Source organism: Chelon labrosus (genome assembly GCF_963514085.1).
Source record: "Chelon labrosus genome assembly, chromosome: 14".
NCBI lineage: Eukaryota > Metazoa > Chordata > Actinopteri > Mugiliformes > Mugilidae > Chelon > Chelon labrosus.
In genome coordinates, this window is record NC_140347.1 from 29,997,801 (window position 1) to 30,020,771 (window position 22,971).

At 40.7% G+C, this 22,971-nt stretch overlaps 1 protein-coding gene across 2 annotated transcripts; it reads right to left on the reverse strand.

Annotated features, from left to right (window-relative positions):
* Nucleotides 1–3,288: 3,288 nt before the first annotated feature.
* On the reverse strand, nt 3,289–6,783 carry LOC311499700 (uncharacterized protein). 2 transcript variants are annotated; one of them, XM_084560794.1, is made up of 5 exons: nt 5,700–6,783; nt 5,530–5,575; nt 5,200–5,291; nt 4,975–5,085; nt 3,289–4,767 (listed from the first exon to the last, which is right to left on the reverse strand). In XM_084560794.1, the coding sequence occupies exons 1-5, from the start codon at nt 6,086–6,088 to the stop codon at nt 4,371–4,373; spliced, it is 1,035 nt and encodes a 344-aa protein (XP_084416920.1). In that variant the 5' UTR covers nt 6,089–6,783; the 3' UTR covers nt 3,289–4,370. The 2 variants fall into 2 exon arrangements, 1 of the variants encoding a protein (XP_084416920.1); XR_014699460.1 differs by lacking the exon at nt 5,700–6,783 and having other exon boundaries at nt 4,462–4,614; nt 4,975–5,608.
* Nucleotides 6,784–22,971: the final 16,188 nt, after the last annotated feature.

Consider the following 22,971-nt stretch of genomic DNA (forward strand, 5'->3'; position numbering starts at 1 on the left):
CATCATTGAGGCCCATGCATCAGACTGTGGATTAAGGTACTTGAAGAAGACAGTAAAATGTCTTAAAATCTTAAAATGGCATTAGCTGTGGTAACTGCTTTTTTTAATTAATTAACAACTCTACAACCTTTTTTTTGTCTTTTGTCTTTTTAGAAATGCAGCCCACGAAGGAAAAAGCAACATCTCAGGAGATGCAGTGAATTCTTTTCAAAGGTAAAGCTTTTATCCCAGTTAGTCTGCAGAGAAAAATAACGCAACAGATAACATAGTTTGTGTATTTTAGTACCTCTACTTTCACATCACCCTTGTTTGTTGTATTTTTACTTGTGTTACACACTTAGCTTGCGTATGCATAAAAATGTGACGGGCTCCATGTTTTCAATTTGAAGTTTGGAGGAGATCTTGGACTGGGTTGCTTGTCAAGTGGATGGGAGCAGAACCTTTTCCATTACTGTGTCAAGAAAGGACCTCTTCAGTCGGGCAATGCAGCAGTGGCAAAGACAAAAAAAAACCACACCTAAATATAGATTGAGGGTTTCCTTTTTGGGGGAACCAGGGATTGACACGGGTGCCCTCAGCAAAGAGTTCTTAACAGGTAACCTACAATTGCAAAACACTATGTAGGGATAATGAACGACACAGCACGCGTTTATCACAAAATAATGCATGTTTGAGGTGGTAATGCAGCCACGAGGTGGTATTCGAACACTTTGAAATAGTGCCTAACAATAGAAAGTTTAACCAAACGGTGGTATAATTATTTTGTAAGTTGTTGCTTCTTTGTAATAGTGCTCTCAAATTTATTGCAAATGATTTGTTTTTCAGAGATGATTGCTGAGATAGAAAGCAAACTTTTTGTTGGGGGGAATGACAAGAAGGGGAAAAATCCTCTGTACTGCTTGAATAGCCTGGACCAGAACTACTTCAGGTAATCAGAAATCACCAATTAGATTTGAAATTGACCTCACCTGATCAGATCTTTTCAGTGTCTCATCATTTCTAGAATTGCTAAGGAATAGTCCTAACAGTATCTCACAAAAGTGAGTAGGCCTACATTTTTGCAAATATTCTGTTATAACTTTTCATGAGACAGTACTATAGAAATTAAACTTAGATACAACTTATAGCTGGTGTGCAACGTATAGTAGCCTATAGATTTATATAACTCAACATCTCAACAACTCAACAGCTGTTACACTGACCGAATTGGGTTGTTTCAAAGTTTATTTTCTATACTGTTGTTCCATGGAAAGATATAACAGAATATTTGCAAAAATGTGAGGGGTGTACTCACTTTTGTAAGATCCTGTATGTGTAGAAGTGTGGTATAAATTGGTTTGCAATGTTTATAATGTATCTATTTTGCGGATATGAAGGACCGCTGGAGAAATCATGGTGGCTAGTATAGCACAAGGCGGACCTCTCCCCAACTTTATGCGTGAATGGTGCTACAGGTACCTTAGCTCTCAGACAGACTCGGACAACCTGCAGGTGTCCATGAGTGACGTCACTGATCCGGAGTTATTACATCTCATCACGGAGGTAATTAAGTTTCTAAAATGTAAAGGCTTGCTGCAACAGCAGCAAGTTTTGGAAAACTAAGTAACAGATTAATATTTTAACAATGTACTGAAATACTGTTATCCATGTCTGTAGGGGGCGTATCATTGGGTTCTATATAAAACTGAGAACCATTAAAATCACCCTGTTTTCCGCATTAATATGTTATAAAATGTTTTCTGATGCTCATCGAAGTCACTGGTATAGACAAAAACAATATGCTGAAGTTAATTACTTCAAATTCAGTATTTCATTTAACATACTGTATTTGAAAGCACCCATAAAATATCCATAATGCTCACAACAAAACTACTGTAAGTCTAAAGATAAGTGACTGTGGTTGTGCTAAAAAAAAAAAAGGTAATGTAAACCATTGATGGAGGATATCTTCTGTACTCTCAGGTCAATGGAGCAACTGAAGAGAACATCCATTTACTAATCGACAATATTGTGAACTGTGGCTACACTGGGAAGATTTCAGTGGAAAACAAAGATGTCATTGTCAGGTATTTTGAAATTAACACTGCCTGGTGCATAATACAGGGTTCAGGGAATTTCAGGGAAATCATGAAATTTCTCAATACAGCCTGATCCAAACATGGAAAGTCAGGGATAGTTACCCCCACCTGGAACCTAAACCTATTGCACGTTAAAACTCAAGTGGATCTACATGCCCACTGAGTGGGAACTATTGGGAACTCTGATAATTAATTCTATAATTATTTAATTTTTGCCTCAAAACCAGTGTCCAGTTTAGTAGGTCTTCATACTGTGTGGGTTACTGACACACAATTGAGCATTCTCAAGCTCTATGTTGTATAGCCCCAAGTATATAATCTTCCCCGGTTACATTTAAAATTCACTTGCGTCTGCTGAGCTCCTTTAGCTGGAATATTACTATTAATACCTTTTCTTATTGTCAGGGCTGTTGTGCTCCATGGCACAATGAGAGTGGTCCCCATGCTAGATCAGCTTCGAAAAGGCTTGCAGCTCTATGGAACGATTAAGGTTCTTGGGACACACCCAGACCTTTGTCTGCCAATTTTCGTTCCAGGGGAAGATGATAAGGTATCCAAAATGTCTTTTTTAGATTTTCCTCGTTAGAGTATAGTGTAGGCTACTTGTCCTTTTCAAAAAAGCCTACTACCTGCGTACTACTGATCTCTGCCGAAAGCCCTGTGTGGTATGCAGTACATGACAAATGACACAGGAGCAGTGAATGGGGCTCAATTAGGTGCTCTTGCAGTCCTTTAATTAATGACTTGGTAGGCCTCTTCTGGTGCTTGCATACCATGCTGGGGAGTAGTGTATGGGGCTCAGTAAACATTGCGCCAGTAAGGCAGAGCACCATTCGGAAATGGCATACTGTGTCTGATCACAGGCTCTGTGAGGTATTGCGTAATTGTAGATCAACACCCTTTGCCTTTTTTGGGGGGTAGGTGGATGCAGCCTTTCTCCTGGAGAAGTGTCAACCTGCCTACAGTGAGAGTGGCTCAGTGAAATACAGCAGAGAGGTCAACATCATGAACTTTTTCCAAGACTTTCTACAAGAAATTGAGGATTGCGGTATGTTTGAACTGCTATTCTGTTAAGGCCAATAAATGTCAGTGTTTATTTTAGATCATGCTCATTTATGGTGATATAACAGCCAGCAATAACCCATGGTCTTTTGGGGCTTACCTGTTAAGTTCACACTAACACCTTTTTTTATTTCATTAGATGATGGTCAACTGACTGTAGCAAAAGTCATGCAGTGGATGACGGGACAGGCACATGTACCAGTACTGCCCAGTGAGAAGAGGGACTTTGCTGTTTTTGTCCAATTTAAGCATGATTGTGAAGGACATTCTATTTGCTATCCAACTGTTAGTGCATGCACTTGCACTATCACATTTCCAGTTACTCACATAACAACACTTGAAGACTTCAAACACCTAATGGAAATGGCAATTACCCATGGAGGGTGTTTTGATAGAGTGTGATTGTGTGCATGTAGAGGAGGTGAAGGGGCTGGGGGTAGGGACAAAATTTGCTGCTGTTGTCTTTATAATCATAGAAAAACGTTGAGCCCCATCAGAGATTGGACAGGTGTCAAACCCAGTTCAACTACAGAATCTGCTGCTGTCACTGTTCTGACATATACTAAACAAGTATAGTTTGTTATTTGTACAATTACTACAGAATCTGCTGCTGTTACTGTTCTGACATATACTAAACAAGTAGTTTGTTATTTGTACACTTACTACAGAATCTGCTGCTGTTACTGTTCTGACATATGCTAAACAAGTATAGTTTGTTATTTGTACAATTACAAACACATTCACCCACTGTCTGCAGGGCTTAACGTCACAAACCCATTGCAGTGTGAAATGAGTTCAAAGCTGGTGTTAGTCATTTCTCTTTAATAAATTTTTTTACAAAAATACAGTAAAGCCCTTTATTTCTGTCACAGTAAATCATTATCAACAGTTCAAATATATGCTGATACTATGTAATGTAAGCTCAAACAGATGTCAGAAAACAGACATCGGAGGAAATTGGTGACATTTACATTGCAAAATGCTGATCCAACTTTTTTTCCCTCACCGTGTGCTATGTAGCAATTTCAGACCTGCAATTTATTCAATTACTGTGTGGTCGTCACAATCTGAACCATTGATATGTACAGGTCTCTACCATAGGATTGAGATGATGCAAGGGGATTGATTATGGAATTCACAGCTTCCATTGTAGCTGGAGACAGAGGACAGTCATATTCTGGGACCTGAACTCCGAAAGATTGTTCGCTGGCTGCGTCAAATGACTCCCAGTCAGTTCCAAACATCCCCAGGTTCTGTCAGTAATTTTAAACAAACAAAAAAAAATATTAGTGAAAACAAAATGTATATGACAGCCAAGTAGAGGTGAATATGTGCACATGATAAACAAACCTCCAAGTCCTCAGTTTCGTTTGAAGGGTTTTGCATGTGACCCAAAATCCAGAGTTGGTTGGGGGAGAGTCCACCTTCAGTCCTCAGAGGATGATTGTCCCATGCTTCAGCAAAGGTGTTAAGGCTATCTTGCAGACGAGGGAGGAACACATGATGTGCACAAAACAGATGCACCGTGCTGGATAAATCAAGCAGGCCGTCTTCCTCAAGGCTGTGAAGCACCTCGTAGTAGAGTTGGGTTACACTGGTCCAGACATCTCGCCACAATCTCTCAATTCTAAATTGAAAACATTAACCCATGACTACACTGAATGATAGAAACATGTTCAAATTTGTCTAGTACACATTTATTCTTACTAACATTTTTCTTATTGCAGAGCATTGCTAACCATTTCACATCAATAGCTGATAGCTAATGATTTGGTTACTGCTGTCTGAAATAACTTGGTGCTAAATAATTATTCATATATAATGGTAGGCTAACCTTTGATTGTGCACGCTCTTTCCAGCTATGAAGCTACCTCTTCCAGTGCCTTTTACACGGAACATGGTTTCAGCTACTGCCACATTCTCAACACCTTCATCACCCCTGACCCTAGAGAGAGTAGGAATAAAGTTGCCATCAGAGCACCCCTAATTAATGTATATATAAATATATTCACAAATACATTCACATATTAAAATAATTATGAGTGAATACCACAATTACCTGGAAGGCCAACCATACTTTTCAACTGCTTTCAGAAAGAATGTAAGAGCTGTGCTTGATCTGTTATTTGCTGCTGGCTCCAGGTACATGATCTGTACACAAACATACACACAAATGCTTGCATCTCGTTTTTAAGAGAAATTGAAAGGGTGCATCAAATATTTCACATGTTAACTAATGAGTGACAATCTATTTTACTTGTGCAACATTAATAATAAATTTCACTTAAATAATTATGCTGTCACAATGTCAGCCAACATTCTTTTCTTGTCCACAGGCCTATCACCCAGTCCTTCAAATTGTCTTTGTCTTGTCTCTACAATGGCCTACCTTTCTGGAATAACCATCAATTGCCCCAAATATGACAATGTTGTACCTGGAAAACAAAACATATGTTCCTTCTCAGGGGTAAAAAAAAAAAAAAAAAAAAAAGATTTTGACCCGTTCTTTCTGTATTGAAATTAAATTACACTTCCATTAATGATAGCTCGAAAAGTTACCTTATTAGTTTGTGGTTTGTGTCCATGTGGACTAAGGACAATGGATGTTGTACACAGTATGTCCTTCGGACAATGCAGCCAAGCTGCATCATTCTCTGGAAAACTCCATCTGCATCAACCCTGTGCATGGAGGCCTTCACCCGCTCCCACTGAACCCTGTGTCCTTCTGCCTGTAAGCATCCTTTAACCATTCGGTACCCTGCATTAGGCAGTCTTGATTTTATTGATAACACAGCATTATCCAGCTCAATGTCAGTTAAGCTACTGTATGAAGATCTGCTTGATAATCCAAGGTCACGCATACGCCTGAAGATGGTTGATTCACTGACCCCCAACAGGCGTGCAATAGATGGTATTGGTAAGGACATATCAATTAAGTGGGCCAGCATGTCTTCAGAAACTATTAATTTGGGGCGCCCTCGTCCATTGCTTACTTCAGTTACAAGAGCATGGGCTCCCTCTGGAGTAAGGGCAAGATTGATCTTTTCCTGAAGGCTTAAAATGCACTGCAGAATGTCGGAGGGTACGTTAATGACCGTGGATGCAGAAGTGAAAATGAATGCCTCTTGATTGATGACGTACTGGAAATAGTCCAGATCCAAATGTGGCTGATCCACTATCTCCACTATTCGGGTTGATAGGCTTCCAAGTAATTGTGTCAGCAGTGATTCCTGAAATATCACATATGTCAATTAGGTTACACAAGCATATTATTTGCATATACATTACAAATTCAATCTATTTTGCTTGAAGTTGTTCTGTTTGATTTTAAAGCTGTTTGCATTCAACTGAAAGCCAACCATGGCATGCTGCTAGATCATCATTACTGCCATAATCAGAATCCATTTAAAAGAAACACACGTGCAGTTACACTCAGTGTTCGAATTATACCATGAGCTTCGGGGGGTACCGCTATTTTGACTGGTGACGTCACTCTCCATTTTATATAGGCTTACACACACGATTTCACACAGTCAATTTTCCTTCGAAATATAGGTCATATGACCGTGGCTGGCTGGCCGACAAGGTAAAAAAAAATAATCATACTAGCAAGCACAATGCACCCTACACATTATAGGAAGGGTTGAATTCGGGCACGGATAAACATTGTTTCACGGTGCGCCCCGTGCATAAAATTGCGCGCCACGTGGCGCGCAATTTTAAATATTTTTCGGTATAGCAGTGCAATGCAAACATGGAAATGCATACAGACCAATAGCACAGATTACCGAAATGTCAAACACCCGACTTAAATGTAAAATCCAGAATTAATAGGCGCGTTCGACTTGATGCAGATCTGAGCAGATCTGACTTGACGTGATGCATGCTGGGTAGAACAAATTCATTTTAACCAATCATATTCGAGATCTATGAGCATGACAACCCAGCATGCATCACGTCAAGTCAGACTCAGACAGATCTGCATCAAGTCGAACGCGCCTATTAACAGATGGGCTACAGAAAAATTCCCGTTTAATAGCCAAGTTCACCTAGCCTAATACAAAGCCTGCACACTGTGCATTTGTTTTAGTTCGTCAGTATTCATTTACCACAACATACAACGCATGATGATATACATGGTAGTCAAAACCATAGGCAGAGTTTAAAGTTGATTCAGCACTTACTCTTAATTTCGCACACACCAGCGCCTGCGCCCGCACCCCTACGTAGGCTACGTTTGACAGCTAGTGAGAACGTACTGAGAAATGGTACATCCCAATGGGGGTGAGGGTTTGAAAATCGTATTTCATTAGATTATTTCCTGAATTGATGTGATGGTAATACTGCATTTAAATACATACAATTTTGGAAAGGCTAACATTATATTTTATTAAAACATTTTCAGTACCCCCCAAACTATTATTTTCATCTACTTTGGGGGGGGCTAAGTCTCATCTAGGGGAGTCCCTAGGGGTCCCTAGGGGTATTGGGGAGGGTGGGAGTCCCACCCTCCCCAATACCCCCCGTAATTCGAACCATGGTTACACGAGACGCGTTCGACTTCATGCAGATCTGTGCAGATCTGACTTGACGTGATGCATGCTGGGTTGTCATGCTCATAGATCTCGAATATGATTGGTTAAAATGAACTTGTTCTACCCAGCATGCATCACGTCAAGTCAGATCTCCTCAGATCTGCATGAAGTCGAACGCGCCTACTGACTGCACAGACACAGCAGAATGCTAACAAGACTCCCATATGGGCGACTTCAGTTCACTTTAAACACAAACAACCTCTCACATGTTTTCGGTTAAGTACTTAAACGGAAACACGGGGCAAAAAGTCTAAAAACATCAACATAGCACTAGCAGCTGCTACTACAAAAGATACTTTAGAACCGAGCCGTCTCTGTTACTACCGCCTATCTCTAACATTACACCAACACTTTACATGATCACAATAAGCTAACGTTATCGTTATATTTCGCAGGTGGAAAGCTAAAGGTCGACCATACCCTTACATCAACGAACTTTTCTAATCTAACGTTAACAGTAAGCCGCCTGGTGCTCCATCCTCAAATATTGACAGCGTGAAACCCTGACTGACGACTGATAACCCTACGGGACCAACAAAGTCCAAGATAATTTTAAGTATCAGCACTATAATGTTTTACAAGTAAAGTTATATCAGAACAATGCACAAATGGTTTGAATTTACCTGATTTCGTTCCGCCATTACAGTTCCAGCTTGATGGTTTCTCTCTCGGGGTTTGCCGCGGAATTGGCCGGGAACTTGAACGCATGCGCAGTCTGTGGGATCGATGTATCCTCTGCTCAATATGTAATGTCTGTGAAGTAGTGACGTATTTTTGACAGTAGAGTCACGTTTGTGAATTCGTATTCGTACTGAAGAAATCGTAATCGTGAAGTTGCATTTCGTGTTTGTAATTTGTGTTTGTAATTCGTGTTTGTAATTCGTGTCAAAACGTTTCTATTCGTATTCTGACGAATAAAATACACACCAGATATTATGTACGATTGGACTCATTCAAGAGTTTACAAATATTTATTTTATGCTCAACTTCAAAAAATATATGCACGAATATCTATGTTTTGCACACGAACATTCTGACAGCTTCCTTACTCCATAACCATGCACCATAACTTCCTGCCTCCATGTCTGTGGTCCCGCTTCTGACCCACAATCCCACACTGTGGCTCAGTAGGTAGAGCGGGTTGTCCACGAACCAGAGGGTTAGCGGTTCGATCCCCGGAACGTGCCACATGCCGAAGTGTCCTTGAGCAAGACACTGAACCCCCAGTTGCTCCCAGTGCGTGGCACTGGTGTGTGAATGTGTGTATGCTTGTGTGAACGAATGGGTAGATGTGTCTGAGACTGTAAAGCGCTTTGAGTGCCAATAGGTAGAAAAGCGCTATATAAAAGCATGGCCATTTACCATTTACCATATGATTTCAAAATAAAATGCCCTCAAAGTAAGGTTTCTTTTAAACACAACTGAAATCATTTAATATCATGTTGTTACAGAAGTTAATTATAATGTAACCTCTTTTACATCTCTTATTTGTCTCAAACTCAAAACCGCGCCAACAAGTTTGTTTTGGTACCGTCAGAGAACGTCTAATATGGGGAGAAGTTCCACTCTCACTGAACTTCCGGGTTCTGAACTGTTGCAGTTCCACTCTGATTCCATATGAGGGCGCTCTCAGGACGAGTGCAGAATGAATGGCGGTCTATGGAGCAGTACCCCTCAAAATCCACTTTTCTCAGGATATAATTTTTTGTGCAGTAATTTGAATATTGAATTTGAAAGGAGATGCAAAGAAATTACACACTGCTGGGTGTTAGATTTTTTAGAGTCACTTATTTTGCTTTAAAAAGTATTTTAAAATGTCAATGACGTCATACACATCGTACGACCAGATACTGCTTTACGGCAATCCTTCAGTCACTGCTTTGGTGCTTTCGCGCTCTGCACTTTCTTTTCTCTCGAGGCATGGACAACACAGCTGACACGGGTAAATAATCGTGCTAGAAGAGTTTCTGTTTCGTTGTTTTAAAAGACCGGGCCGAAAAAAAAAAAACTTGGGCGAAAAAGTCCGTCTTAACATTCTGGTCCCGCTTCGGATGCCACGATACCGTCAAGCGGGATCTGGTCGTAATCAGTCCTTCACTGACCAATCAGCGTTCATTAGCACAATGCTAGCGTGTTATGGGCAACAACAACTCAACCTGTAAGAAAACGAAAGGACATAAGTTCTCGTTCATTCAACTTTTGACCTATAACCCATGTTGAACTTGCAAAACCTACAATCAAATCTGAGATTTCTCAACGACAATCGGGTGAAAGAGACACATTTAGCCGTTTAGCTCCATAGAGTCCCATTCATGTTGCACTCATGGCGATCGCCCCCAGTGGAAATCTGGTGGAACTGCAACCAAAATTAGTTACAATGGGACTTAATAGAGAGTGGGAAGGCTCTCCGTAGACGGGCTCTGGTACCGTCTTCCTGACTTAAGCCTGCACATGCGCAGTAACATGGAATAGTCCATTGCATGAGAATGGAGGGGGGAGCAGTCAAAACGATCATGATGATAGATTAAGCATTTTTATGTATTTTTAAGCGCACAAATTAAGGCTTAACCAATAATAACTGCTTTAAATCGAATAAACCTTTATTAATCAGTTTTTGTGAGACATTTGGGGGCCCCTGGAAATTTCGGGGCCTCAGGCAATTGCCTGTGTTTGCCTAATGGTAAGTCCGCCCCTGCCACTCACAAGCACTTGTCAATCACACTGCGCTAACGGTGCAAGACTTTGGTGGATTGAGAGCCAGCGCTGTCTATTTTTAAATAACATTTTTATTGAAATGGGCTTATTGTTGTTATTACGTTGCCCTCTAGTGGTTTACTCATGGTATAGACCAGACCTGGGCATGACACAGCCCGCGGCCGTATACAGCCCTTTGGCTGACACTTACCGGCCAGCGTAAAGCTTGACATTTGTTCTCGACAGATCATCCGGACAGAACTTTTTTTTTGCTTGGTGTCCTAAGTTAGCATGCTAATGCCGTGTTAAACATGCTGCTGTTATTTGGCTAACGGTCACTTTCAGTGTGTCTGTATGTTAGCATCATTTATTTAGTAGTATTAGCCAATATAAATATCATATATGGTCATTTAAAAAAACCAAATCATACTAATAGATTAGCAGTTAAATAACTAAATACATTTTGTTTATATTTTAAAAGTCCATTGGTACATATTTCATTTAAGATTTAATTAACTGCACTTTATAAGAGAATGTGTTCATTGCAAAGCATTTCAAGCTTTAAGTATGACTAATTGCTGTCTTGATCATCCCTTTACTAAAAACACCAGCACAAAGTAAAACATACCAATGCTGTGGGCGCAGAATTGATTTCAGCCTATTAGAATGGCCCTCCAAGATATTTACGGTTTCTCATGTGGCCGCTTGGGAAAAATAACTGCCCACTCCTGGTATTGACAGTCAGTGTCATTCAGTTCTAACAGCCTGCCAAATTGGTTGGCCAAATTTTATTGTATCAATGACCTGTTTGCATTAAAATCAGTACATGCTGTAAAATCACTATACTGCTGTAATTATTTTACTGTAGGCTATAGGATTCAGGTTAATGATTACTATATGATTATGGTCCAAAACAACATCAAATGCAGTTTTTTTCATCAGGGTACATGAAACTTGTGTTGCCGGCTGGCTGGCTGGCTCCTCACACCGCGCATGAAGTGGGCCGGCTTGTCAATGACTCCTGGGCCACTTCCCCCCCCCCAGTCGGCCCCTGATGTGACGTGTCCTTGACCGTGAAAGATCTGGAAAAAGTTTTACAGATGTTACCAAGCAGTTAGGCAACAGGACACAGGTATTTTTGATTGCAAAAGTGGGTTTTATTTTCCCATCGAGTGCAAAAAAAACAACCAAATTACTTAAATAGGCTGACAAAAGGGGTCAGCAAAATATGATTACACTCAGTTTACAGCAACAAAACTACATATTTGTGATGTTGGCGAAAATGTTTAAATTTTATTTGTGTTTCATATAGATTAGTACACACAAGCTCCTCCTTTGCTACTCCACTGAGTAAGATGGAGAACAGGAGAGCACCATGCATGTACACAGAGTACACATGTGATGCTTATTTGATATACAAATATCAAATGACGTCATGTGAGTTTTCCACACCGCCATTATATGAGTGCTTCTGTATGCATCAGTCTCAAGAAAGGGGAGGGGAAGGTTTTTACCGAATGTCCCATGGGATAAATAAAGTATCTACCTAGAATCAATAATTCAAACTCAAATATCCCACCAATATACAATTCTTGGCCAAAACGGTCGCTGTAAACCCGAACAAGTTCAGAATACTCAAAACTTTTGTGGAAACTGATTACATTTTTTAAATCATACACTCAAATATAGTCCTTTTTTTCTTTTTAATTTGTGAGTGTACTGTACTTAAAACATTTGTTTTAATTTGTATATATTTTTTTATTTCTTTGTAATGACTTGTTCTGATGCTATGGTGCTTAACTGATCAACATCTTTAAACTCAAAAAATATTCTGATTTCTAACCAATAAGATAATTTTACACAGCTCTTAAACTACTAAGTTCAGAATACTCAAATAAACTTCTTCACACAACAAATGTAGAATATTTCAGTGTTTTTATTCAAAGTCTTTTTCTCCAAACCACTTTGGACACAGCAACAGAACTGTAAGCATACAAACAACACATACAAACACCTGCATGGGTGTGTGCATAAATCTTTGTAACTTACAAAATAAAACAGGAGATGCCCAAAACATAGAGATACAGTTAATCATGACAGTTAAGATATGCCACATGGCACGTCCCCAGAAATGTGTGCATAAATCTTTGCATATCTGCTAAATCTGTGGATAAATCTTTGCAAACATTTATGCACTTCCACTCAATTATTCAAACAAAAGTCGTCTTCAGCGTCTTTCTTTCAAGATCAATGTTTACCATAGAGGTTCTGTGCCATTCACTGCTCTCAGTGTTCTTCATGGTCTCCGGTGTTTGATCCTGTGGGATGACATAAAATAGTACTCTGAAACCACTCAAATAATGCAGTCCAAATTTCTAATTAGAATATTTTAGCTAAAAATAAATAAAGTAATTTATAAATTTTAAAACACAGATTGTGAACCCTTTCCAATCTTTGTTAAATGCTGTGGACTAAGCTATTTTTCTGACGAGAAAAGACTAAACAACTGTGCAACATATATAGCCTAGCCTTTATTATAGTTAATCTAATCTCTTAATTAGGGATGACATTTGCCTTCATAGTTATTTCTTTCATCCCTTTAAACATAGAAAACTGCATCATCGGCCTCACCAAAAAATACAGTTAAAAGCATAGACAATTATCAATATTAAATTTAATGGATACATCTTTAAATTAAAAACGAACATAAACATTACCTTGTTTGCAAAGCATGCCCTGTGCTGGGTACCAACTTCAGCCTACAGTGAAAGACAAATAATTAATATGGAGGCAAGTGTGTGGCATTAAAAGGACAATTCCAGGCAAATATTTTAGGTCTTATGCAGTGGTTATGTCTGTCCCCGCATCGCCACAGCAGCATATAATGGGAGATCTTAGGCCATTTCCATCCTACAAAACCGCATTTATTTTCATAGACAACGTCAGATGGCTTCAAACATACCATCAACTTGACTCTCGCGCGAGCTCTGCGAGACCTGATATTGCAGCTGCATTTACAAACAGGTCGGCTTTCTTTAAGTAAACAACTCCTTTGGTTCATGTTTGAATAGCCACCTGACGTTGTCTGAAAAAATGCGGTTTTGTGGTAAATAGCCTGAACAGCTTAACATTCGTCCGCTCCAATTTTACACAAACGAGCAGCCCCCCACCTTTTTCTTACTTCGAGGGGGATGGGGAGGTGGCTTTGCCGGACCATACCGGCTTATTTTCAACCAAATGTTAACATTACCAGCAGAAACACATTTATAAAAAATAACAATACCGTCGACTGGAAATATTTATCTTTTTTTTTTTTTAAGGCTACACAGCTGTTCAGTCCCAATCCCTTGAATTCCCTTCACATGGTACGCGTTGAAATGTTCTTAGTTTTGCTATTAAACATAGCCCCGAGTTCCACTGTGAATTGTCTTTGATTTGATTTCACTAAACGTTTAAGTGATGGCCGATCATGATCAATCAGGATTTTTTTCCAACCATATTTCTTCCTCTGCGACAATGGTTCCCCAACTATCCTTCCAGTTTTTCATAATACGTTGGACAGTTCTTAACCCAATTTTAGTAGTTTCTACAATCTCCTCAGATGTTTTCTTTGCTTGATGTGTGCCAATGATTTGACCTTTCTCAAACAGACTAACATCGTTTCCACGACCACAGGATGTATCTTTAGGCATGGTTGTTTAAGAAATGAGAAGCTACTGAAGCTATTGCATTAGCTGGGGTTAAATGACATTTTGCCAGCTGAAAGATAATTGCCCATGCAGTAATTATCCAAAAAATTATCAAAAATAATTATTTATTATTAAATAATTGGATCTGAATGACTAGATCACCTCTGGGCACCACCCTTCTACGAAGGGAAAAGATAGCCAATTAATCAAATCAGTCTCATAAAATATACTAAATTGTCAATTTGGATTTCTGATTAATAATTAACTTAATAACTATAACCAAAAATTACCACGTTAACAACTACTTAAAGTTGAAGGAATCTGGAGTTCTTGACAGTGTAGAGGTTGGCAATATTCATGGCCGCTGGGGCCTTGAGGCTTTGAACAAAGAGAAAATAAGATGGCTGCTGAGTAGGGACACTCAGACCATGTGCTGGCTAGTATATATATGGAATGTGATAAGAGTTTTATGAGGTGCCAGGTTAGAGGAAGGGTGGTTAGTTTAGCATGCAAGAGACCCTGAGTCTGTGTGTTGCATAACCTAAACTAACATCAAATCACTGTACTATAACAACTCAATAAAAACAAATATCAGATCAAAGTTCATAGTTCAATTCTTAGCTTAGCTTGACTATGCCCAGGTCATACTACCAGTTTTGGTAGAAAAGACAATTTCTGGTGTGTTGCTACTTTAGCTGGCGGTTCCTGATGGAAGGACCAGGCTGGGAAAAGTTGAAGTCCTTGCTGTGTAGTCCTGATGGCAGACGTTGGAGGGAAACTGGCCGCTCCTTGAAGTCCTTTGAAGTGGCTTGTTAGCAGCTCGGTGCTAACTAGCCGTGGCTCCTGTCGGTTGGGGGTTTAGCCTACAAACCTTCTGTTTGTTGGCTAAAAGAGCTGGTGCAGATTCCTCAAACAGGATGTCACTTCGCTGCTGTAAGGAGAACAGGCAGGCTACCTTGCACCCAGCTGCAGCCGAGCAGCTGGGGGTCTCCATGTGGAGGTGTGGAGTGGAGGAGAAGAGGTGGAAGGGAGAAAGAGAGAGAACACAGGCCGGGGGTACCTGGAGGGAACCCGCGCAGACACAGGGAGAACATGCAAACTCCACACAGAAAGGCCCAGTCGGCCCATGGATTCAAACCCGGAACCTTCTGGCTGTGAGGCATCAGTGCTAACCACCACGCCACTGTTCCACCTGTGAATTAAACTATTAATTATTATTAATAATAAATCAATTATTATAACTGAAAAAGTTAATGCTGGTTCTGATAGTAAGGTATCAGAATACACACTGCATCAGTTTGTTTTGAATGGGGCAACGAGCTTCAGACCATTCAGGGTGCCCATGCTGACCCTTTTCCACTGATGAAAGCTCCTACAATACAACACATAAGCGTCAGAACTGCACCATGGGGCAAGGGAAGAAGGTTGCCTGGTCTGATGAATTATGTTTTCTTCTGCATTAATTTTGATGGCCAGGGGTGTCGCTTACCTGGGAACACATGTGTAACCGAGGGGGGAAGGATGATGAGAAGTGGAACATGAAATAATGATAAATGAAAAAGTTATTGTTATTAAAGGGGAAAACGCAGGTATTGGTGAATTTATCGGGGGAGAGCACGCTGACAGCGACCAGAGGAGAGAGGCGGAAGACCAATAGCCGGTGTACTAAAAACAAAAAGGTTTATTAAAAGAACTTAAAACAGTAAAACCTTAAAAGGTTTTAAAACCAAAAGTTAAAAAGATGCAAATAAACATTAAAAAAAAGTCCGTTACTAAAATAAAATAAAAAGAGTCAATCATGGCCGCCAGACCGGGGACGAGGCGGCTCAGAGGGGAGATGAGGCCTTCCACCGCTCCAGGTGCCGCAGGCGCCTCTTCTGGCCCTTAGCAGTGGGCTACCCGGCTGACACCTGGAAGATAAAAAAGCACATGGCCAGTACGGGTGTCCACACATCGCACGGATTCCGGTGCCGCCGCACAACCACACACGAGAGCGTTACTGACGGCCCATAGGGCGAAACTTACCCGCCAGGCAGGGCGCACTGCCGTGCCGCTGCGAGAACTTCATGTAGTAACGCTCCGCGGTCTCTTCATCCGTGCGGCCGGCACAACCGCTGCTGGGACACCCGCTGCCTTCGCCTCGTTCGCGGCCTCCTCCTCGTTCTCCTCCCCTCACGCCGCCACGACGTCCCTCTGGCGTTCTTCTCGCATGATGACTCTGTGTCCTGTTTCAGTCAGTCCATCCGTCCATCCGTCCATCCGTCCATCACGTTCTCCTTCTGTTCCTACATCGTATTGTCTTTCTTCTCGCGTCTTTCTCCCATCGTGCTCGCGTGTCTTTTCCGGTCGTACCTTTCTTTATATCCCTCCGCCACTCTCCCCCGCTGCCGATTGGTTCAGTGGTAAGGGGAGAGGGCGGAGCCTCCCAGGTGCACAGCGGTGTGTTCACAGGCAGAAGTTAGTAAAAAACCACACGCATGCATTAAAAACATAATAAATAAAAATGGTTAAAACAACACAAGTAAAAGCATGCAATGTTAAAATTCAGTAAGACAAACAATTCAAATCATGCTAAAACCCACACTTCTGCCCCGTGACACATGGCACCAGGACACACTAAGGGAAAAAACGCAAGCTGTTAAAATGTACCACCTACCTAAGGTTTGTTACAGACCATGTACACCTTTTCATGGAAACAATAGTAGTAGGCAGTAGGGGTTGCACGAGTTCAGATTTTTTAAAGTTGACTATTATGTGATGAGTCACACTGACTAGTTGCTGATGATGTCACTAATAAAAACACAGTAGAAAGTAATGCTTTGCAACAATGAAATCTATATTCATTCATTCATCTTCTGTAACCACTTGTCCTGTGAAGGGTTGTGGGGTGTGTTGGAGCCTATCCCAGCTGTCATCAGGCGAGAGCGGGGTACACCCTGGACAGGTCGCTAGTCTATCGCAGGGCCACAGCCAGTCACCAACAAACCTAACGATCTTTGGACGGTGGGAGTAAGCCGGAGTACCCGGAGAGAAGCCACACAGCCACAGGGAGAACATGAAAACTCCACACAGAAAGGCCCAGTCTGCCCATGGATTTGAACCTGGAACCTTCTCGCTGTGTGAGGCATCAGTACTAACCACCATGCCACTGTGCTGCCCGAAATCTATATTACTGATCTGAATACACACGTGATGCTGAAAAACTAAATAAAGAAAAATTTACAGTGGTCACTGAAATAACTTGAAACTGACAAAAGTAATAATACATAAAAATTTACTGAACATGAACTAATGAAAATTATGTGGTTCAAAAGAATCATTTTGAAAAACAAACTAATGAAACTGTACATATCCATGAAACCAGATGAAACCAATCAGGTGGTACAGACTCAACAAACTGATCCACAAAGCCAGTGATGTTGTGGGGCGGAGCTGGAGTCTTCGAACACAGTGTCAGAGAGGAGGATGCTGGCAAGACTGAAGACCATCCTGGACAACTCATCCCACCCACTCCACAACACACTGGCCAGTCTAAGGAGTACCTTCAGTAACAGACTCATCCTACCCAAATGCACCACAGAATTCCACAGGAGGTCATCAAACTTTATAACTCCTCCCGCTAAGTGTTGGTATTACTCTTAACACTCGCTTCAGACTCTTGTAATTTGCAACCTTTTACCTCTGTATATTACCTCTGTATATTGTGACCTGTACCCTGTACTTGTGCAATGTTGTTTCTTTTACTTTTTGTGAATCTTACTTTTATTTTTTTATATATATTTGTATATTACTTTTTTATTTGCTCTGTCACCTTTAAACTGTCACTTTATGGGAGCAACTACAACAAAACAATTTCCTTGATGGATTAATTAAGTATTCTGATTCTGATTCTGAAACTCCAAGCATGCCTTAAAGACATAAAGGCTTGGATGACCTGTAATTGTATTTGTTCCAAAACACCTCAGAGATTCATTATCTAGTCACTTGGTTTCTTTGGATGGCATTACCTTGGCCTCGAGTACTATTGTGAAAAACCTTGGTGTTATATTTGACGAGGATATGTTCTTTAATTCGTACATACAGCAAATAACCAGGACTGCCTCCTCTCACCTGCATAATAGCTTCAAAATCAGGAACGTCCTGAGTGATGCTGAAAAACTAGTTCATGCATTTGTGTCTTCCAGGCTGGATAAGATAGATACATGAACGAAATTTCGCTGCAAAGGGCTCAGGTAGCAACACTTCAGGCACAAGTACTTAAATAAAAGTGTCTAAAAAACAAATAAAAATAAAAAAATATAAATAAAAAGTATAGTAGCGATCCTAAAGGGGTCCAGGCCGTGGCAAAGTCATCCCAGAGCGGGACACAGAGGCATAAGCGGGTCAGACACAGCCTGAAAGAGGCAAAGTGTCTGCGGAGGAATCCTTTGGCTGACAAGTGAATGAAAGTCAGGCGGGTCGGAACCAACGAAATTTGGTGGGCTTGTATGCAGTCTTCTCTACAGATGCCATTGCCTCAGTCTGCCACTAGAGGGAGTCATAGGCGAAAGCAGGTAGGAAAAGACCTGTCAAGAGGTCAAGTGTGACTAGGAGAAAGCTGGGTCTGCAAACTGAGTAGGAGACAGGACTCAAATATTTTAACGTCACCAGTAGGACCCCCTATAGGCCGTATTGCGTGAAACTTGGTGGGCTTGTAAGGAGTCATCCACAGATTATTATTGTTTACTGTGGTAGTTTGTGACATACAAACATGCAGTTTTTGTAGCACCCCTGCAGCCCGAATTTCGGCACAATTGTATACAAGCATATTATAATGACGGTTGCTAAGTTTCGTAAGGATTGGTTGAGTACTTCAAACATTATAGGCCTTAAAGTCATATGAAATGTTTCCGTGTCACCTGTAGCGCCCCCTGTAGACGTAATGTCACACAGCTTGATGGGCGTCTACACAATATGTTACAGATTGTGTATGCCAAATTTCATGAAGTTAGCTATTACAGTCATTGAGAAACTGAAATGTTGCTTTTGTAGTGCCCCTAGAGACCAAGGGTCACAAAAGTTGGTGTGCTTGTACAGAATCATATTATTATCAATGATGTGAAGTTTGATTAAGTTTGGGTATATACTTCACAAAATATTAGCTTTGGAGTTATACTGTGCCACACCATAAAAATTAATCATTAGGGGTCCATGCAACGAAATTGCAGGATACCTATTCATTTTGTTGCGATTTTTATTCTTTCTTCTTCTTCTTCTTCTTCTTCTGTTCCTTCTGCTTAGCTAAAAGTGTCTGCCCAGGACAAACTGCAAGGGTGAAAGGCATTAAAGTTGGTAACTTGGTAGAAGTCCTAGCATTTCATTTTGTCAAGGTGTCAATCACATGTCTACAGCTAGGTGGCGCTATAATTTACATTTTGGCTCATATCTTGAGAACCGTGTGTCCTAGAAACAAAATTCTTTCTCCCTCTGATTACCACATAGCCCTGGTTCTATTGGACTAGGACACGCCCATTTCCGCAATTTATTTACACCATTTTGAAAAAATTGCACCTCAAAGCATAATCAACTAGCCCGTTCATCCAATTCTCACCAAACTTGGCATGTACCATTTATGGACAAAGATAATGAAAATTCTTCAAAAGAACTTCAGCAGGGTTATTGAATACAAAGTTAATGGCTCATTAATTTTTATGGTGTGGTGCAGTATAACTCCAAAGCTAATATTTTGTGAAGTATATACCCAAACTTAATCAAACCTCATATCATTGATATTAATATGATTCCGTACAAGCATCCCAACTTTTGCGACCCTTGGGCTGCGTTCAGACTGCAGACGGATCTGATTCAAATCTGATTCCTTCTCATATCCGATTTTTAGGGCTGACTGTTCACACTGCCTTTAGCAAGTGTCCAAATCGGATATGGTTCTGTTCAGACTGGGCCACATTCTTCACCGGTCTGATAGGTTGCTGTAGCAACGAGCGGAAGCGTCATTCAGCACGTGTATTTGTCAGACGTCATATAATTGCGACAGCGACAAGCAAAACAACAACAAACAACACGATGGATGTACGTCACGTCAGTGTAAAGATTTATAAGGCATGCAGTTTCTTCCTCTGTCCAAGGCGAATTGTTTTCAAAGTCCTCCTCCATTGTGATAGCTGTAATATCACTGTCCGTGGCCGTAACGTGGCTCCTCCACAACGGAAATAGGCACGCGGTCTGGCGCATTGGTTCTGGCCTGGCGTCGCGTAAGTGACGTCACGGACAGTCAAAACCCATCTGAGTGTTGGGAGCTGTTCAGACTGAGACGCATCTGTCCATATCCGATACGAATGCGATATGAAACTACCTCTGGATGTGGTTTGCAACCGTTTGGCAAAAATCGGATTTCATGTGATCTGTCACTATTCAGACTTCAAAATCGAGATCCGATTCAAATCTGAATGGGCTAAAAATCGGATTTTGGCTGGCAGTCTGAACGCAGCCTTGGTCTCTGTGGGGCGCTACAAAAGCAAAATTTCAATATCTCCAACACTGCAATAGCTAACTTCATGAATTTTGGCATACACAATCCATAAAATATTGTGTAGACACCAGGGGCGGATCTAGAAAAATATTTATGGGGTGGCGAGAGGGGGGCAGGAATTTTTGAGGGGTGGCAACATATGGCAGACGTATATATACTGAATATAAATGGAAAAGAACTAATGACACACGGATTCGTGTATTATTAGTTCTTTCCATTTTCAAATGGCAATCAAAAATATGAAAAAGTGACTAGTTATTTTGTTATTTGTTTTTTAATCACAAAACGAAAAAATGGCTGGTTTTTCATATTTCAATTTTAGGCTCAGATCAAAAGTAAAAGTTCCAAAAATGGAAAAACAGGAAACAGGACTGAATTTGATTTTAATATTTAATTGGTCGGGTTTACGTGACCCGGAACTTTTGTAATGAGCGTAAACAAACATACATTATAACGTATAGCTTGCTAGCCACCATGATAGCAAATTTGCACGTTTACAAGCTCATGTGACAGAAGAAGTATCGTATCCAAAAGGAGGCCAAACTCCATAACGCTAACAAACGTTAGGCCTACGTGACGAAAAAAATCTCCCCGCTTCGCCAGCGCCGTATGGCCGTACCGTCCCGGTGCAGCAACACATTCCAAACCGGACTTCCAGGTCTCATTTGTAGTTTAATTTCAGTGTAGGCCTACTGCTAGTAGTTATATTTAATAAAGAACACACGGAACTAACTGTGAATGCCACCAACGCACTGGACGAAATGCGAATGAAGCGGTAAACGGACCAGGAGGTCCAGTGATATCGCGACATGAGAGAAACGTTTCTCTCTTTGGGTGAAACCTTTTCAAAATTCCGGGGGGGGGGGGGGGGGGGGCGTATTTTAAAGACTAAATAATGATAGATAGAAGGAGATGAGGGTTGAATTTCTACGGATAGATCATTTAATTAAAAAAATGTGTTAAATAAATAAAATATATTTAAATAGGGTCAACTGGGGTGGCAAAATGTATTTTTACAGGGGCAGCTGCCCCTGTATGCCCCCCCGTAGAACCGCCACTGGTAGACACCCATCAAGTTGCGTGACATTATGCCTACAGGGGGCGCTACAGGTGACACGGAAGCATTTCATACGTCTTTATGGTGCATTCTATTTGTCTTGTAATACCTTTTGAAGTATTCACCCAAGCCTTATGAATAGCAACCGTCATTGTAATATGCTTGCGTACAATCAAGTTTCGTGAAATTCAGGCTGTTGGGAGCGTTACAACGACTACATGTTTATCTTACAAACCACCACAGTAAACTGCTTGAAATTTGACAATAATAATCTGTGGATGACTCCTTACAAGCCCATCAAGTTTCGTGAAATACGGCGCGCTACTGGTGACTCAAATGTCATACACAGGTTCTCCAGTGTTGGATCTGTCATATTTTTTTATTTTTTATCCTTATGTCCTCTTGCTTTTTAGTTTCTTATATGTTATAACATACGATGTAATAAACTGTTGAGACGTAGCATTCTATGGACAAATGTATGTAAGATAAAGATAATTTATGGTAAACTGTTTAATATCAATACAACTTTGAAAGCTATCGCTTATAAAGTTAAGGTAGCTCACATTAAGTCTGAGTCGTTTCCTCCGGTTTTGACCAACTCTCTTTACATAATTTTGAATCTCCATGGTCTGTCTGTACCCGGCTGGCCTTAGGCAGATGGGTTCTGCTCAAGGTTTCTTCCTGTTAAAAGGGAGTTTTTCCTTGCCACCGTCGCCTTCAGGCTTGCTCTGGGGGTTTCAGGCCGGGTTTTTGTAAAGCGTCTTGAGACGATTTGTATTGTTATTGACGCTATATAAATAAAATTGAATTGAATTGAATTGAAAACTTAAGAGCACAAACATAGTGTTTTAAAAAGTGACGGTAACGTAGGCTATTTTTTTTATTAGTGAGCAACACGCTTAACATGCTACGTGAGTTGTCCGTGCCGTTTTCTCCGTCAGATTAAATTAAGAACAGTGCAGAGCGACCGGTGTGGAGATTCTGGGTGGAGGCGACTTTGAGGAGGGGAGGGAGGGAGAGATGCTTTCGGTAGCAATAGGAAAAATAACCCAAGCATAACGTTGTTCAAAATATAATAAAAACTTTTTCCAATTCGTTATGACAACATGGCGGAGTAAATTACGACATAATATTATATTAACACTATGGGAAACATTGTAAATGTTTAATTAACTAATAATGGCAAGGGGAAGAAAGCGTGTATGACTCACTGACCGCAGCGTGGCAGTATTGGACGTAGCACGACGTTCAATCTTATGACGTAATA